The 19,560-nt window shown below is 40.2% G+C and overlaps 1 protein-coding gene across 11 annotated transcripts in view; it reads left to right on the top strand.

The window, feature by feature from the left end:
• The window catches only part of MAGI2 (membrane associated guanylate kinase, WW and PDZ domain containing 2), a 773,865-nt gene extending 754,516 nt beyond the window's left edge, over positions 1-19,349 (top strand). For 10 of the 11 annotated variants that reach the window (XM_072858606.1, XM_072858618.1, XM_072858632.1 and 7 more), the window contains one exon: positions 16,395-19,349. In XM_072858606.1, the coding sequence (XP_072714707.1) occupies positions 16,395-17,194 (800 nt within the window). In that variant the 3' untranslated portion in view covers positions 17,195-19,349. The remainder of the gene's footprint in view (positions 1-16,394) is intronic. The other variant, XM_072858654.1, reaches the window with a different exon arrangement.
• The last annotated feature ends 211 nt before the right edge of the window (positions 19,350-19,560 follow it).

The raw sequence follows: 19,560 nt of genomic DNA on the forward strand, positions 1-19,560 counted from the left end.
GTTTTCTCTACATATCTATGGAAGAAGGTCCGTAGGAAAGCCTGGGATGTTTCATTCTCAGTCCCAGCAGTCCTGGCAGCTTGCTTCTTCTGGCTTACTGCTCCTAGCATTTCCCAACTGGAGCTTTCATTACTCAAAGCTACATTAAAATATAAGTTCCTAGAAGTATCTGAAAGCAATGAGTCTTACAACCAAATTGCAAACAGGACATAAAGGTGGAGGAGGCTGAGGCACGATTAACACTTGTAGGTGGACTCCATCCTTCTGGCAAGGCACAACCTCCTTCCCCAGTTGCTTTCTGCCTGGCACTGTAGAGGGAGCAGAAACCCTGTATTTCACCCATGAGGAACATCTAGGAGAAAGTGAATTCATTTCCCCTCCTGCTTTCACAGCAGGACTTCAAAATCATACTTTCTAACAAGCTCGGTAGTTTTTCACTTAGTTTTAAGTTGCTTAAGAGGTTCTGCAGAAAGCTGTAAGTTTTAGAAACTCCAGCCCAGTCACACTGAGATTTCGGAAAACATTTCCATTGCCCTGTCTTGGAAATACGGATCCGGCCGTGAGCATGCTGGGTCAGGGTGTGGCAATAACACACGCAGAGCCACGAGAACCAGAATCAATGAAGTCTGGTGAACAAGGATTCTGTCTCAGGGCTGGTTGGATGTATGTATGTAGTTGATGGATGTATACAACAGTGGTTCTTTCCCTCTCTCTTCCCGTTTGTTTGACTTTTTGTTAAAAGACTTGTCCTGGAGTTGCATTGCACATTTTTGGAATCTCTGTTGTTTCACACGATGCTAAATTATGTATAAAACTCACCCTGTGGCTTCATGACGTTCAGACGACCTTCCAGAACTAGAGTTTAGATTCATTTTTGGCTATTTAAGGGAACAGTTCTGTATGTAAAAAGTAAAGTTTCACTATACACAAAAATATTGCTGGTTAACAGATAAAAGGTAGAAGGTATTTAGCAGCAGTCATTTTTGAAGGGCCTTAAAGAAACTCTCAGCTCATGTGTCAGCACTACCCCACCAACAAAAACAAAAAATGTCAGAGTTGATACCAATACAAGGATTTTTTCATACAAATAAATTGGCACAGTTCTGAAATGCATTAAACCCTTTGCTTTTTATTTGTAATGACTCCTTCAAAAAGCACCTCAAGATGTACTCCACATCCATAGTCCAGGTGAATCTACGTCCTGAATATATATGCACATTAGTTGCAGTCATCCACTAATATTTAGACTTACAGCATGCTTATTTGTCTTGGCTTTACACAAATACTTCTTTCCTGTTACATATAAGCTTTTTACTCAGTTATTCTAAACTTACTAAGAATTCTCTTTTCTAACAATAGTACAATATCTGTATGTCACTGGTTCTGTTAATTCTAATGATTGGTCCTAGGCTGTTCCTCCCCTTCCTTTAGGAATGGTACCTTCCAGTCTCTCCATGTGCATGAAAAGTGACAAGCATGGGTCCCCATATTTCTACTTATTGGGCCACCCTAAAGAAACGGTTTGTAAACTCTGCATGTATATTATCTTTCTCTAATATGCTTTTGTTTCTCACAACTGTTAATAGAGTTTTTTCCAACTTTTTCTTACGTTAGCTCGCTTAGTAGTTTCTACAGTATTTGACTTTTCTTTCATAACTGATTATCTTAGATATCAAAGCAGCTATGCATTTTGCAAATGTCTTTTAATATCCTAGATAACTAGTTCTTCATGTTACACTGCTGCTAGTGCAAGAAACACAGCCATAGGTCTGCTATATATCCCCTTTTTCTCATGACAAAAATTTATCCTCTGAATACAACTTTTCCAGTAGAAAATCTTGAACTTTTGGGAACCAAAGCCATAATTTTCCCCTTCCTTATGGTACTTGGCTTGCAAAAATATTAGCAATGTGAAGGTGGAAGTTAAATGCTGATCTCAAACAATACTTATATGCAGCCTCTGGAAGAAATAACTAAAGTAAAATTGAAGACTTTTTGGAAGACGCTGTAAGGCAATACTCATTTTTTAAACCCAGTGGCTATGCTGAATTTACACATAGCAGTTTGCACTTGATTTCAAGCTATTTTCTTCATAAATCAGATGCAACTGCACAGATTGTTCAGATACATCAAATTTGTACTGCAGTCATGGCCCAGAAATGATACCTGGAAAGCAACGGAAAAGAAAAAATTATTTTTTCTTATTTTTATGGATTGCTGTCATCACAGAAAATGCAAAAGCGTTCAGATGCATTCAGTCTGTCTGCTGTAGACTTTGCACAATGTAGTATATCTGCTAAAATTATAAGGCCAGTCTCACACTATTGAAGTAGATTGGAAATAGAAAGGGATTTATACTCAAAGGTATCCTCCTAGCCTTTGAGCTTTGAGCAGCTCCTCCAGTATGATGCCCACAGAATTCCTGCCCCCAGCACCCAGGCACTAAGCTGTGCTTAAGGTATCAGTCTTGTGGATGCAAATCTGGGTAGTCTAATCGATTGCTTGCATGTGTTTCCAGTTATAGCTTCTTTCCAATTTGTGTCTATAAATAAGAATTTTTTGAACACAGACATGTCCCTATACTTTGCTAGTGCAGAGCTGGACACATCTAGAGGCCATTTGAAAATTGCACCCGCATTGTTCAAGTGTGTATGTCACCATTGGAGACCTCCTAGCAACAAAGGAGTTTCTGCACCGTGTAGAAATCTGGGTTGCACCATTCGTTGCAGTCATTCTCACCTTACTTCTGCTTTGTTCTCCTTGGCACTTCACTAGAAGTAGTTTAGAGAGATCATGAGGTTAAAAAATCCAAGCTGGCATTAAGGCCATTTTACAAGTCTCAGTTGTCAAGCATAGGAAGTTCAGTGAACTGCCGTTCCATCACAAGCGTTAGATATTTATAACCATAGCTTCCTATGCATGATCTTTATTTTTCCTCCTATAGCATAACGGACACAGGAAATAAGTCTTTTTTCCTGAAATAAGTAGAAACGTAAATCCTCTATAAATACAGCTAAAGTTAGTTTTGCACAGTTACTCAGCCATGAATGGTTCTGATTATTTATTTGGCAGGAAGTGTTAGGACAGAATTTTTTTCCCAGTAACATATATCCAGAAAATCAAAAGCAATTTAATTTGGGTCAACACCAAAAGCAAAATACTAGATTGGTAAAAAAACTAATAACAGGTCAAATGAAAATACGTGTCAAAGTGTTTCAATTTCAGGTGTTTTTAATGAAAGAGTTTTGAGAGGGAGGATTTTCCTAAAGAGCTGGTTTTGCAATGAGGCTTTTCCCAACAAAATTGTGGCTGTGCTACCACTTATTAGAGCACTGACCAAGGATGTAAGTCAAATTTCCTGATGCAGAACAGATATATTGACCATTCTAGCATGTCTTAGGAGAAGCCCGTACCATAACATCATAGTGCAGTCTGTTATGAGTCCGCACGTCTCCCACAGGAATTGTTCCATTTTGTATAAATAATCACTTATGGAAGATGATCAGCAGGCTTACTTGAAGTTAGATATAGCACAGGAGAGATGCAAGTGCTAGAAGGTGGTTTAGAAAGTACATCCAGATCAAGTGGTACGTGCCTGTGCTTTCTTGCACCATGGGTTTGGTATCCCTTACTAGTGACCACTGCATTTATATTTGCAAAAATAGATGAAAAATTGGGAGCTTATACTGTGATTTTATTGTTTGAATACAGTTAAATCCTTCAGAAATCTCCAGTGAGCTGCAAATTGTATTTTTTTAGTTCTTTAACTCTGTTAGTATGTCTGAGGCTTTTATGTTTGCCTAATAAATGGCTAAAGCATCTTGGCCTGTACATTTAAGCCAAATACTCCTACCTGTTCAGAGTAGTGATCAGATAATCCAATTTACCCTATTTTTAATGCTCATTTTATAAATCTCTAGAGCTGAGGTTGGATGTTATTTGAAACTTGAACTACCCCATATATCATTCATCTGATGTGAGTGCAAAAATCAATAGCCATTTTGGAAAAGTGCCCTTTCCTTCTGTGACCACCTTGGTGGAACTGCAAACATTCATTCATATTCCTGCTGCATTTCCAATACCACCTTCTTATTTCTAGCAATACCAACTTAATTTCAGGAACCTGTGGTGTGTAAAAAAAAAAAAACAGGACTAACTAAATGAATCAATATACTGGTTAATAAAATTGGTCTAAAACCATCAGGCAATTTGAATATGGGCTCCCAAAGGTTCTAGCTGTTTTATTGCTGTGGGTAAAAACTATTCAAGGACAAAACTGAATATTAAAATTTGCTTTACAAACATGTCTTTAGTATTTAATAAATATGTAGTGGCTGGTAGCAAAGTAGAACATCCTTCTGTTAAATAACAGTGTATGTGTATGTCCATGTGGGTGTGTATAGTTATTTCTGTCTTACCGCAAATTTCTATTTTAAAAGATATGTAGACCTTTTACATAGGTATCCCTCGATATAGAAATAGAAAACACAGTTTTGAAAGAAAGAGGGACACATGGGAAGACATTTTTGGTTTTGTGGCAATGTTTTTGCGCTTTCAGGGAAGCAATAGGTTTTCCTTACTTTTTAAATGCAAAAATACTGAGTCCTTTCCACAGTCCTAAGCATTGCTTTGGCGATTACACTCCCAGTGGCTTTGGCCAGTCCAGCTGAATTGTCTTACCCACACTTCCTCCATCTGTATAACAGGGATAGAAATATTTACTTACCTATCTCATGGGAGTGTTATGGGGATTAATTATTTAATGCTTGAAAAGCACTTTAAAGATTAAAATTCCTAGTTGACTACTCAGTATTATTATTAAAGCAGAACCTCACTAATCCACACACATTATAATCCACACCAAAATTGGCGGTGTCCCCCCACATCTGAGAAAAGATTTAATAATAAGGCTGTTGAGCAAGTTCTCTTATTACTAAGGCTTAATTATTACAATATAATATTCTGGAGTAGATTTACTAATATGGTGTCAAGTGCAGATAATTACAGCTAAACTACAGTGAATAAAACAGATGAACAAACATTATCCCTGGTTTTGTTCACATAAACTGGCAAGCAGGTTCAACAGCCAAAGAAGGGAAAAGTCCCACCTGCAAATCTTTTTCTAACTTTTTTTTTGGTGGCTTCCTGTATTTCCATTCAGTGGATTATATTAGAAGATAAGCAGCCAAAATACAGGGCCTGAAAGAACACAGCCATCCTTCTGTCTCCACAGCATCAGTTTTTCCTTTCTTCATGTAATGCAGAGAAATAGGAAAAATGGGAAATCAGTAACATTTACTGTATCCTTGCAATTTGCCATAGGATTAAGTCCAGTCTTCTGCTGTTGCAGCGTAACGTCCCGTACAATCCCTCTCCTGCTGCTCATTTCGCAGTCCCTCTCATTTGCAAATTTGCAAAGGGCCTCCAATTAATAGCAAGACTGCATCGCTCCAACTTGGTTTTAATCTTGTTTTATCTACCTGGACTTTAGTAAAGCCTTTGACACTGTCTCCCACAGCATTCTCCTACAGAAGTGGGCATCTCATGGCTTAGGCGGGTATACTCTTTGCTGGGTAAAAAACTGGCTGGATGGCCAAGCCCAGAGAGTTGTGGTGAATGGAGTTAACTCCAGTTGGTGGCCAGTCACAAGTGGTGTTCCCCAGGGCTCAGTACTGGGGCCAGTTCTGTTTAATATCTTTATCAATGATCTGGATGAGGGGATTGAACACGCTCTCAGTAAATTTGCAGATGACACCAAATTGGGCAGGAGTGTTGATATGCTTGAGGGTAGGAAGGCTCTGCAGAGGGATCTGGACAGGCTGGATCAATGAGCTGAAGCCAATTGTAGGAGGTTCAACGAGGCCAATTGTAGGAGGTTCAACAAGGCCAAGTGCCGGGTCCTGCACTTGGGTCACAACAACCCCATACAATGCTACAGGCTTGGGGAAGAGTGGCTGGAAAGCTGCCTGGCAGAAAAGGACCTGGGGGTGCTGGTTGACAGCCGCCTGAATATGAGCCAGCAGTGTGCCCAGGTGGCCAAGAAAGCCAACGGCATCCTGGCTTGTATCAGGAATAGTGTGGCCAGCAGGACTAGGGAAGTGATTGTCCCCCTGTACTCTGTGCTGGTGATGCTGCACCTCGAATACTGTGTTCGCTTTTGGGCCCCTCACTCCAAGAGAGACATTGAGGTGCTGGACCGTGTCCAGAGAAGGGCAACGAAGCTGGTGAAGGGCCTAGAGCACAAGTCTGATGAGGAGCAGCTGAGGGAACTGGGGTTGTTTAGCCTGGAGAAAAGGAGGCTGAGGGGAGACCTTATCGCTCCCTACAACTACCTGAAAGGAGGTTGTAACGAGGTGGGTGTCGGTCTCTCCTCCCAAGTAACTAGTGACAGGACGAGAGGAAATGGCCTCAAGTTGTGTCAAGAGAGGTTTAGATTTGATATTAGGAAAAATTTCTTTACTGAAAGGATTATCAAGCATTGGAACAGGCTGCCCAGAGAGGCGGTGGAGTCACCATCCCTGGAGGAGTTCAAAAAACGTGTAGACATGGCACTTCAGGACATGGTTTAGTAGGCATGGAGGTGCTGAGTTGACGGTTGGACTAGATGATCCTAGAGGTCTTTTCCAACCTTAATGATTCTGTGATTCTAATCAGAGCTAGCTTCCCTACGCATCTGAGATAGTATCCTTACTATATAGAGCTCCATATCGAAGGGGACATTATGAATGCACAAACGATTATTCCTGTGGCGTGGCCCAATAATTCTCATCATGAAGGCTGTGCAATAAGTGCTTCAATGGCCAGACTTTAGGGGATCTAAAACCAGTTCCACCTCTCTTCAGCACAGTCAGTTTTCTGCAATGGCATGCATTTCCCCAAAAGAGAGCAGAGCCACTCATTTACATTTTTAAGTGAATAGTGATTTGGAGGGGTCAAACTTTATACTCTCTAGAAGGACCCAGAAACTATTGTGTGTCCTCCTCTGGCTTGACAAGAACAAGAATATTTTATCTTTGTACGTCCCAACAAAGACTCCATCTCTAAGAATATCAGCTGAACTTCAGATACAATGGCTTTGAACTCATTTACATGATTTTTTAATTGACCTTTGGTTATCCAGGTGTAAAAGGTCTGGGTCTTTTTAGTTTGCTTAAAAGAATCCATAAACAGCCATCAGCTCTTCTAGGGACAAAAGCACAGCCATGAAAGTACAAAAAGTTATTTAAAAGTACAGCAAGAGGCAATCAAGGTGTGTCAGCAAAGCCTTGCCAGCAGTCTGGTGCTATGATACCCAGGACTAAATTAAATTAACAGGGCCTCTTATGACTCTAGTCATTGGCATCTGAAATTTGATTAATCTAAATGGTCACATTTGTGACATAAAAAAGTGTTATTACAACCATTAGAGAGGAGAAGGCAAGTTTTGCCCATACAGGGACTTGCAGCTAGTCCTACCTCTGCCCTTCTCGCTCCACCATGCTGTGGTACAATTCCTGGCTGATGCTTTGTGGCCCAACTGCAGGGAGAGGTTAGCAGAGCTCATGGCCTCTGTCAGATTTCTTATAGCTTTTTACTCCTAGCTTGGGAAAAAAACCTTCAGAAAAATGAAATGCATTTTTCTGTACTTTGCCACTATGAGGTAACCGTCACTCTCCAACCAACATTTAACGAACATGACCATAGAGCATGTTATATTTTGTTGAGCTACAGCAACACATATGCAACCCACAATTTTAAACATCTGGGTTTTCTAACAACATGTAGTTTGTGTTTACTCATTAGGAGTTCAATATTACAATGTGACATCCATTTATTCATGCACTTTCATCCCTGTCCTGGTTTCAGCTGAGATTGAGTTAATTTTCTTTAGAGTGGCTGGTATGGGGCTATGTTTTGGATTTGTGCTGAAAACAGCGTTGATAATACAGAGATGTTTTAGTTGTTGCTGCATTAGCCAAGGACTTTTCAGCTTCCCATGCTCTGCCAGGTGCAGAAGAAGCTGGGAGGGGACACAGCCAGGATAGTTGATCCAAACTGACCAAAGGGCTATTCCATACCACATGACGTCATGCTCAGTATATAAAGCTGGGGAAGAAGAAGGAAGGGGGGGACATTTGGAGTGATGGCGTTTGTCTTCCCAAGTAACCATTACGCATGATGGAGCCCTGCTTTCCTGGAGATGGCTGAACACCTGCCTGCCCATGGGAAGTAGTGAAGGAATTCCTTGCTTTGCTTTGCTTGCGTGCGCGGCTTTTGCTTTCCCTATTAAACTGTCTTTATCTCAACCCTCGAGTTTTCTTACTTTTGCTCTTCCGATTCTCTCCCCCATCCCACCAGGGGGGAGTGAGCGAGCGGCTGCGTGGTGCTTAGTTGCTGGCTGGGGCTAAACCACGACAATCCCATAATACAGTTTTCAGAGAAAATTGTCTCAGCATCCAAAAGATATCAGATACCACAACAGCCCCGACAGCAACCGTGGTCCCAGGGTCAGCTCTGCACCTTCAGTGCCCAGCAGCCTCAAGTTATCAAAGAGTTTGCTAAAGAGAGACTAAACTAATTCTGCAGCTTCTGCCCTAAGCAGGATGGGAATACTTATTAATGAACTTTGTAAATAAGGATGCCTTCAAACCAAGTTATGGGTTTTGCTTAAGATCCTGTTGAGATCTTAAGTGAGAACCACCAACACTCAGCGCCTGCCAGAAACAACTTTCTAGGGGCATTTCATATACAGTCAAAATGCTCTGAATTCCTCACTTATTAAATGAATTTTATATATTATCTACATACCTTTAATAATGACAGCTGTTTATTGACCAGTCAGGATGTGATGCCTACTGTTAATGCCCATTTTAGCTGCAATAATTAATAATTTTAATATTTAAGTTTAATTAAGTGTGTAATATCCAACTCTTAAATTATTCAGTCTCTGCAGAATGTTTTTCATTAATACCACACATTCTATTAACATATTTATGAACACCTTTTATAACTTAATGTGGCTTAATTCTATTAATAAAAACTAATTTTAAAGTCTCTATCTTTTTTAATTATACAGTAACTTGCAATATAGATTTTCCAGCTCCAGCATGGCTCTGGAAGAGAACTGCTGAAGTTTCTGCAGCTTCTACTCTACTGCCTGACCACACAGAAAAAAAAAACCTTCTTTACTGAAGGGATGAGGTTCTTTTGCTGAGTAGCTCTGATCTGACAGATATGTGAGATGCTCAGCACTTCAGAAAGGGTACCAAACTGCCTGAAGGACCTAGTGAATGATAATGCACGGTTAGAGCAACCTCACTCAAGACTAGCACTTAGGCTGTCCATAGACTTAACACTGATGCAGCGGTGAGGAGCTTGCTGTGGAGGATAAAAGCACTGTACAGGCTGCAACTTTTCATTTCAGCTGTTCACAGTATTAGTGAGTAATCCTGTAACATTTATGCAGATACTCGATTCAAGGAAAAATCAAATTTACCAAGTTCACTCAGATTAGTGATCATGATCATTGGTTTAAATATTTAATGGATAGGACTGTTTACTAGATCCATATCTACTGAACAGGCTAAAATGGGTCTTGGAATGAGTGATAAACTGTGTATTCATAATCATCTGGCCTTAAGATTCACAGCCAGAAGACTATTACAGTACATTAGTAAATTGATTTACTAAATTAATTTACCTCTTTCATGTCTGAAACATAACCCGTTCGTAAGTGTAGCTCTTGATTATTTTTCCCTCTCCCATTCTGCACTTTAGGTAGTTTTTTCCTGCATAGAGAAATTACCCTTTTTTATTCTAGCTATTGTAAGAGCAGTGTTAAAATTATCTCAGTCCTGTTGTAAGGTGTGACTGGTGTTGGAGAGAGCCAAATGATGCAGTGCTTAGGCATTATTGCAAAATCACACTGAAATGCTTATGGATGTGATTTATATTTAAGGGGTGAACAACGGCAGGGTAACAAGGAGAGAGCTAAAGTTAGATGCAGCTCCCCAAGATCATCCAAGTCGTGGAGACAATCCAGTCCACCTGCTCTCCAGGACAGAAACCCTGAGTGTTTCTGAATTCATTAGTTATCATCTCCTGTGTTAGCCTGAAAGGTCTCAGGCCACTTACCTGCAGTGATCCATGCTTGCTAAAAAGGGCCTGATGTGGGGCGATGGGTGTAGATCTCCATGTCCATCCACTCAGCTTTGATTCACAGCCTCCAAAAGGTCTTCCCAGAAGGAGCTCCCCAACATTGGTTGCGTATACCTTCAACAGAAGAACAGACATCTATTTCCAGAGGTCTTCTGAGACACCTCTCTCTCTCTGACTCTGTAAGGCAATTAAGTTATTATCTCAAGTGATTAGGACAGTAAAATACTGGTGAAGCAGTGCCATAATTAAACAACTAACTCAGGGAAAGGGATTTACTGAGGATGCACTGGGTATAGTGTAGGATCAGAAACAGTGCAGAATAAGAACAGGAATTCTCCAAGTCAGATCAATCACTTCCCATGTTTCTTTGCTAGCCATCTTTAAAGAATATGCTACATAAAAAATTGAAAATTGCTTTCATCCATAGTGCTTTCTACAGATTAAAGCTAACACAAATCAATGTGTGTGACTTTCTTGTTTCAAGAAAACATTCAGCACTTTTCTAAAGGGTTTTTTAAATTTTTTCCTCACAATATGCAGTTTTGCCCTCTCTGCACCAAGTTTAAATTTTCCCTTTCTCTCCACTCCCTTAGTTACCTTAGCTCCAAAACCAAGCAATATAATCTCCTGAGCTTCTGCAGATTTGGTCTTCCAAGCGTAACTAACAATCTGCTCTTTCTGAAGCGTGTTTCGATAATTCCCAAATTAGATCTTTGAACATGAAAGCACTTTTTCTAACAAACCTCCATGCAGAGTACAGAAGTGGTGATGAAAGTGAACTTTACTTGAGTCGAGATCGTTCGAAGTCTCATCAGATGGCCCTTGCCACTGCTGGTGGCAGAGCCCATTGACAATCACTTTCCAGGAGAGGCTGGGGGAAAGGGTGGCATATCGTGTCAAGTTTGCATGAGAGTGACAGCTGGACAGAAGGTACCAAGAGCTTTTCTAACCATCAAAATCTCAGAGAATCATTTATTTCAGGAGACAAAGGGTGCTGTATGTCTGGGTTGTGGAAGCTCCAGGATGAAAGATTAAAGATTCTTTAAATATTCTGAAATATCCCTCCTTAGAGAGCATTAAAGACAAGCTGCAGGAGACCAATGCAATCAGGAACATCACAGACATGTCAAGCTATAATGAGAAAGAGCCAAATGCATTCCTGGTGTAACACTGCCAACATTAGTGGATACTCACCAGGGGACTATTTGTCCCATTTTCGTTATTAGCAGCATCTGTAAGAACTGTTTGCCACCTTCTGGCAATACATAATTTCAGATAAAAAGTGGGGGAAAAAAATAAAGCACCATATTTTTTATTTAATCAAAAACTCTTTGATTCCCTAGGGAAATAATTCTGGGAAGGTACAAAAACAGCTGCTTAGACATTTCAGGAAATGTTTCATTCAGACTACTGAAAGCATTCAAAGCTTTAATATACTGTTCGTTATTCACATACTTTGGAAATTAAAAAGGCATTGAGATTTTATTGTACTTAAGTAATAAAATGTGATGCCATTTTTACTCTTAACATTACTATTAAATATTAAATAAATTAATATTAGTACTTTATGGTTAATTTTATCTGACAAAAAATCCCACATTCTTGATAAACTACTGAGCTATTATTTAAAATATTTTGATGCAAAAGGGGAACCTAGTAACAAATCTGAGGTCTATTCTCTCTTGACCTGAGATCTTGGCAGAGCAGTTAAGCACAGCAAGACTAGACCTGACAGACTCTTAGAAGAGCAACCTGTAAAAAAACATAGGTATTGCAGGAAATTAAATAAACTTATCAGTAGGCTGAGCTCTTTCCTCTGACTTAGTGTCTAGGCAATGCTCAGAAAGTAAGACAGGCACACCTATCTCCTCCATTAGCAGTAAAGCCAGGTTTCTTTTCAGACATAAGCTGTCAGCAAGCACTGGATCCAGGTAGAAGACTAGGCTTTAGTTAAGAAAGGAGCAAGTAGATACATGAGAATAGTACCCTCGTTTCCACTCCATTGAATGCGTGTAAGCTGACATAGCAAAGCAAACAATTCAGATATATGGTTGTTCTACGTCAAACAAAAAAGCCTCTAGACAGAAACTTTCTGCTCCTGATGTTTTCCCCTTGTCACTCTTCCTCCAAAATGGCTGTGTTCATCTCCTGCTTGTCCTCCTACACACTCAAGTCTTGTGTCTGTGGTGTCTCTTACTCAGTTAGCAATTTACTCCCTGACTGGGACTTATGCGAAACAGGTCATAGGTGAGTCATTCTTACACATCCCATGGAGAAGTGCCGCCAACCTGCATGACAGTAGCTTGTGGAAACTAAAAGCCACACAGAAAACACCTACTGAATTACACCAAATCAAATGCCATCACAATGACAGATTATAGTGCTGCTCCCAGCTCATTTATCTTGTCTAAATTAGTAGGTCAAGGGAGATTTTCTCCCTTCAAAGAAGGGAGGAAGGCATCTATTAGCCTTCAGTGAGATGTATACCTTTGAAAAACAATTTCTTCCACAGTAAGGATGATAGCCATAGTGACAAAGTCAGAAACAAATTTAAAACTACACCGTCCCTAAATCTCTCCAGCAGTTTCAACCGAATGCGATATCCTTCACTTCTGCTTGTAAGTTGTTTGGGCATTAGTAGTTCATCCTCTATTAAACAAATACTGTCTTCAGTTTCTTCCAGAGGTTAAGGGAGAAAAAAAAATAAAGTCATTGCACTGTCTCTGATTTAGTATGTTTGCAAAATGTTTTGAAATATTTTGGAATAACAGACAGTAAAAGTAGGTTATGTTCACACTTAACACATAGGTTTTATATAAAGCTTAAAAACTACAGGAAAAAATACTTATTCAGAAATATTAATAACTCTCTCCAAAATGCAGCTATAACCTCAGAATAAGCATAAAGAGAAATCATTAGTTTAGTTGCTCTACAGAATAAAATTTTACATTTTTCTCCTGTTTATATTTGTTATGGAAAAGCAATCATTTTAGTGCTGGTTGAACAAGTCCAAATGAACCCTTATGGCTTGAACACAGCTCTTTAAAAGGTTTTTCTTTTGAGCAACAAATTACTTATATTACTGCACTTTGCTCTACTCTAGTAATTTTGAAATTTTCCCATAATGTTCAAACATTAGAGGAAAGTCGGTTACAATACCTTCACATTAGTATTCTCCTCACTAACCAGTGACATACTACAACGATGGCTTGTTGACATTAACATCTACCAAGGCTGAGGATGACTTTCTACATAATTTCATTTCATTTGAAAGAAAAAGCAGGTTAGGTTGGGTTTTGGCTGCCTGAGATTGATGGTAGTTAAACCTTATAGAAAGTCATTTTGTCAAGTTCTTACTTGCAAGTACTATATTGCTACAGAATATGAATGATAGTTTTATTTCATGGCAGCTTTTTCCCCCAGCCGCTGGAAATACAGCCTGTATAGGTGCCTCCCCAGCAAGAAGGCCAGGCACAGTATTTTAAACAAACAGCAGCCAGTGGCCCACCTAGGGTTCTCCCACAGCTGAACTTCCCTTTAAGCTGTGGCTACAAGTCTTCTTGCTTAGTTGGCCAAGTTGTCTTTTTCTTAGAGTTTTCTGGGGGAGAGGCAGAAATCCAGTAATGCATATAATATTGCATGTCCTAGTTTATAGATGTCTATATTTATATATCATTACATGTAACAAATACGCTGATTCACTTTTGTTTTGTTCACACCCCTCCAAAAAAGAAAATCGAAAAAAAATTAAAATTTTCTAGGGGGACAGCCCATTAATAAATCAGTTCTCGCATCCCTAGGGAATAAAACAGCAGGCCACTCACCCCCAGGTCTCCTCCTCTGAGTGTCCTGATAATAACTGGTACAATATTGCCCTTCGTGCCTCAGAGGAGCTGCGAGAGATGTTTGCCACCCTGGTTTTGAATGGTGGCCACCTGGCTTGTCCTCCTGGACAAGAAACAGATGATTCGAGCATAGTGGCACATTTTGCACAGAGGCAACCTTGTTACCCGAACGCATCTTGTTGCTCCAGGCCATTTGATGTCTTTACTGGTGTGCAGCTGATACTTCACAAAGTAACAAGCTATTTCTGTAACTTCAGATGCTCTCAAAGCCTTGCACAAGATCTGGTAATGTCCCCCTGCTCTTCACTGCCACTCAGTGAAAAACATCATCTCGTGGGCAGCTGGGAAAGAAGACTGTAGTTAAGCCAAATACATTGGTCAGGCCAACACTCGGCACCACTTCTACCCTGGGGAGGTGTGACAATGCCATAAAAAGCACAAACTTAATTTTCTGAGGCCCAAGGTGGCTTGCCTAGTGCTAGCTCAGGTACCTCACTGGTGCACACAGGCAGCTTCATGCTGCTCAGCAGAGTCCCAGGATAGGTTTAGAGAACGAGGCAAAGTGACTTGGACCCCATGCATGGTCCTTGATTCAAGTGTTAACCAAAATCGGATCCTCTGGATTTCAGATCTAAAAAGAGCCAGGGTGGGGTCTGCGCCTCCCCCGTCAGGCTCAGCCTGCGGTCCTGTACCGGGGGAGCAGTGCTGAAGAGCAGAAGTAAAGAAGCAGCCCATCAAAGCAGATGCTTTTTGTAGGCAAGCTCCTAAGAGCTGATCACTCTACATGCATGAGCCTTCCTTTTATTTTTTCTTGCTCAAGTGCCAAGCAGGGAGCAGATGGTACACTACTCAGCCTTAACTGGAGAGTAAGAAAGTGTGATTTTTTTAAAAAAAAATTCAGTTGAGACCCTCAGCCCATTTAGATTCCCAGCTCAAAGTTTATTTGTCTTACACAGAACTTGTACTTTCTCCCCTCTCAAATGCTAATCCTCTCCACACATATGCTCATTATGCAAAAGCATATGACAAACACCATCTGGGAAAATAAATAGCTCCTCAGCTAACCGCGCTGCTCCCTCTCTTTACGTCACCCACCTCACTATTGTCTCTCCTATTTTTATCTGCAAGACAGCAATCACTCAATCAAGCTATTAACTTAAAAGTGTCGTCTCCATCAAGCAAGCTGCAGATCCCAGGCTGGGTAGTAAAACCCATTCCATTTTTTGAGATTATGTGCATCTTCATGATCATTTGAAGGCAGCCATAGCACTGAGAAAAATAAATGTATCTTTTAAAGGACAGTTGATATCACTGAGAGATACTAGTTCTGACCCACAGAAGTCCATGCTTGTTTTTCAGCTAGAAGGTTACGTTTTCTCCTCCCATGAAATATGTGGCTCTTGCCACGAGTTCCACCTCGTTTCCATGGATCCCTGAGATAGTCCTTCATCTCTGACAGATTATTGCTCATACTGTTCAGAGACAGGCAATGGTGCTAAATAGGGAATGACATTAGCCAAGTTCAGTGATTTCTCTAACCTCTATGTAGATGGGTAAGAATAGGAGTCATGTTGTCATTAGTCATGATGGATTCGCTGTCTGCCGGAATGTTAATCAAAAGAAATTGTGTATGCAAGAGAAAGGCGTCTCAGAATATTCTGGTTTGCACCAATGGATTAGGAAATCATCATGATTCAGCAAAGGAGATGTCTATTTAGCTAAATTAAACAGGATCTGCACAATCCAACCACACTGTGTTGAGGCTAAGTAACCAGGAGAAATTCAAAATGCACAGCCAAGAGACTCAGTGGCTGATGCTGTGATATAAAGGCAGAGCTTTGTAAGTACCCTGTAAGAATTGTGGGGCCATAAACACTGCAATATTATACCTGTTTAGAAAAAATATGAGACAGAATTCAATGATGACCTTATCTGAGCTACAAATTCTTGTCAATTATTATATGCTTGTAGGGACATGTTTAATAGATGGCAGAAAGTCCTTCTCATTTGTCCTCAGAGACAGCGCTGATATTGCCCAGCTAAGAAATCCATTATACAGCCACAAAAGAGGCAATTTGATTTCATGAGCACGTGCCTTTATTATTTTAAGAATAATTTAACATAGGCAGAGGAAAGCAGAATCTGTGTGAAAAAAATCGGGGTTTCCAGCATTTGCAGTTACCAGCCCTGTGGTTCTTGCTTCTTCTGAACTTTTTTTTGGGGGGGAGGGAGATTATTTTTGTTTTCCTCCCCATTGAGTTCCCTGGGAGTTTCGCCTCACCGAAGACAGAGGAGTTTAAGTCTGGTATGTGGTTTGGGTGGTGGTGTTGTTCAGAATACATATGCCTATGCATGACTTGCTCTGTGCTGCTGAATACACCCTTAACTCCCTTCTCTTTGTTGTTACAACAGACGAACCAAACTCCTGGAGTGCTCCCTCTGCCACCTCCCCAGGTCTGCCGGAAGTAGCTCTTTCCCTTGACGACATAATCTCACCATTATCTTCATCACACATAGCCCCACCCTCTGACCCTTCTCACCAGATAAGCCCAGAGCCAGCATGGGATATCAAGAGGGAACACGATGTAAGGAAACCAAAGGAGCTTTCGGTGAACGGTCACAAAAAGAAAAGGTTAGGAGAACAAAGGGAAAGGTCAGCAAGTCCTAAAAAGGTAGACAGGTCAAAGCACGAAGAGGCTTCGTGGAAAGGATATTCAGAAGGCAAAAATAAGACCACTGATGGTGGCAGGCCCACCTCAGAAAGCAAAGTGGTGGGACACAGCATAATGATTGAGGCTGGCGTGAGAGAGCACGTGTGTGCTGGAACCAGTGATGAACAGTTTGGGAGGCTGAGGAAGCCGGAAAGCAAGAGAGGAGGATCTCTTAGCAAAAAAGAAGATCACAAATCCACAAATACCAGTGAGAAGAAGTTAGCTGCAGCATCTGACCATGTCAAGCTTGATACAGGTGCTACCAAGACGTACAGTAGCAACTGCTGCAGCTCGCCTGGAATTGATATGGACCACAGCCAGAGGGACCCTGATGGGAAACCCAGCGAGTTCCCCAGGAAGGGACATCTCCACTCCATTAGCACTCGCAACACCAACACCACAGTTCGAAAGGCAACGGTCTCCCCAGGGCCATGGAAAATCCCTGGCTCAGATAAGCTACCTAGCGTCCTGAAGTCTGGTACTTCTGCCATGAGCAGATAAGCAAGGGACTGTTGCCCTCTAACTGTCTCAAATTGACGCAGAACATTCTTCTTAGTTTTTGTCTCACATTGGTTTGTTTTAATTTATTTTAACTATCACACATATACACAAAGCATTGAGGAATGAAAACATTAGTGTGTAATTCCATGACAATGTGCACAGTATCTAATAAGTTCAAAAGCATATAGTCAACACGGAGATTTAAAATCGACCCTAAAGTCCCAGTTCCATTTTAGGGACTTTGGCAGCTATGGAAGAAACCAAAACAATATGAAGGACAGTACATCAGAGAAGGATAGTGCAGTGTAGCTTTAGCATTTTTTTCCCACTGCATGAAGGACTTGGATTTCATTCAAACTTTATATCAAGAAACTGGAACAAGTTAGAGCAATCACAAACTGGAACATCGCCTTAAATAAAACTGCACGGAGCAAGCTGAAACCGAGAGGATCTTTTCATGGAGCTAAAATGTTGTAAATATATTGTTCTCGACATATCTAGACAGGGGTTAAAGGGTTTCTTTGAAGCATCGTTTGGAACTGTACAACCATGACACGTCTCCACTGTTAACGCTTTGGGATAGTCCACGTGATACCCTGTAGCATAGTTCACTGGGCGCTACGGGAGGAGTGGGGAAGCCAGTGGATTAGTTTCTGTGATCCCATTTCTACTGCCATTTTTGTGAACGAACCATGTTTCTGTATTGGAAAGGAGTTAGGGTGGAGTTGTACTTGCAAATTATTCTCAAAAGCGATTTATTACAAGTTCCCCAAATCCTGCGAGGTAGCACACAAACCAATTGGTCAGGCTCAAAACCCAGACGTCTGCAAGGCCCTTGCAACGAAAGGAAGAGTGCTACAGAGAAAAAGCTGCAGTTTCCTTAAGGAAAGGCCTTTCCCCCCTGCAGAACACGAGAGCTTCACTTATCAACAGTGCTATGTTTCATACCCATCTACATTTAGTTAGGACACTCTCACCTTTCATCCCCTCAGTTTGGCAGAGCAGGTGCCTCTAAGGCACATGTCAAAAATAATTAGACTGGTTTCTGAAATACAGTTTTCGGTGTCCTCATTCAGTAAATTCGATATATTTCCATTTTTAAAATGGTTTCCTTTTTATCATTTCTTCCCCACATCCTTTTTTTTTTCCTTTGGTCTTTTTTGTTTTTATCTTTCTTGCTTGTCTGTTTTGAATTTCAAGCCTTAAGTGCCAGGTAAACATTCCAGTCTGCCTTCACAGGAAATAACTCCGAGTTCAGTCAATCAGTCATTATCTTGTTTCAAAAAGATGCGTGTGTGTCTGTGTAAGTGTGCATATGCTTATTTGTCTGTCAAAATTAAAACAAAATCCTGGGCAATAATGCATTGGTAATTAAAAAAAAATCATAAAGCTAAGTACTGTCGAAAATTCATATTTAAAAACTAATGTTCTCTAGCAGTCTTAGTTCCTCACATGCTCTGCTGAAAAATTAGATTGAGATTGGCTTTGTTCCAAGAAATTAGCACATTACTGTATGTCTCAAACATTGCACTGGACTGAGAAATTTATAGGCATGTTTCTTCCTGTCCAATTATTTGAAAAGCCTCAAGTCAAGGATTTTGCAGCTTTCAAACAATTTTTTTTAGAAAGAAAAATCCATTTATAATTTCTGAAAAAGCACAAGTCCATGTAGCTGTTTATAAAACTCTTATTTAATGAAAAAAAAAAAATCTTTATCCCCTGAACTAGAATCCAATATAATTTGCCATTAATTTATTGAATCTGATTTTGGACAATGCTTCTGTAGTGTAGATGCACGTCCCAGTATCTTATTTTTATGTATAAAGAAAGCAAACAATGAAATCTGAAAAACAGTTGAGATTATGCTTGCATAAACTCTAATTTGCACAGTTCACAGCTACTCCTTGTGCAGTAATTGCTTTATGCGGCTGTAATCGATAACCTGTGAAGACAGCACATCATCTAAACCCCATTCCAAATAATATTTCTGTGTAGTGTTAGCTGTGAATTTACCCTGTACAGCTCTATCTCTATAAATATAATTCCATGTATTAATAGTCACAGAAAGGCTGTAAGTGAGCAACTATTTTTATGAAACGCACCACTATGGATAAATTAACTTTTACAGAAATCTTGTTTACTGTATGATATTCTAAACCACTGTCAAATAAAATATATATCCAAAAATCTTTTTTTTTTTTTTTCCAATTGTACATAGTCTGTGTTAATTTTGAGTGACAGGCTTCAGTGTTACTACCAAGAAGCAATCCTTTACATGCTTATGAGTAGAATGAATTAACTACCGCATTATAAAACAGGGAACGCTCCATTTTAATTTCTTACTCCAAAGAGGGGTACAGTTTATG

This window comes from Ciconia boyciana, chromosome 1, assembly GCF_034638445.1.
Source record: "Ciconia boyciana chromosome 1, ASM3463844v1, whole genome shotgun sequence".
Classification (NCBI taxonomy): domain Eukaryota; kingdom Metazoa; phylum Chordata; class Aves; order Ciconiiformes; family Ciconiidae; genus Ciconia; species Ciconia boyciana.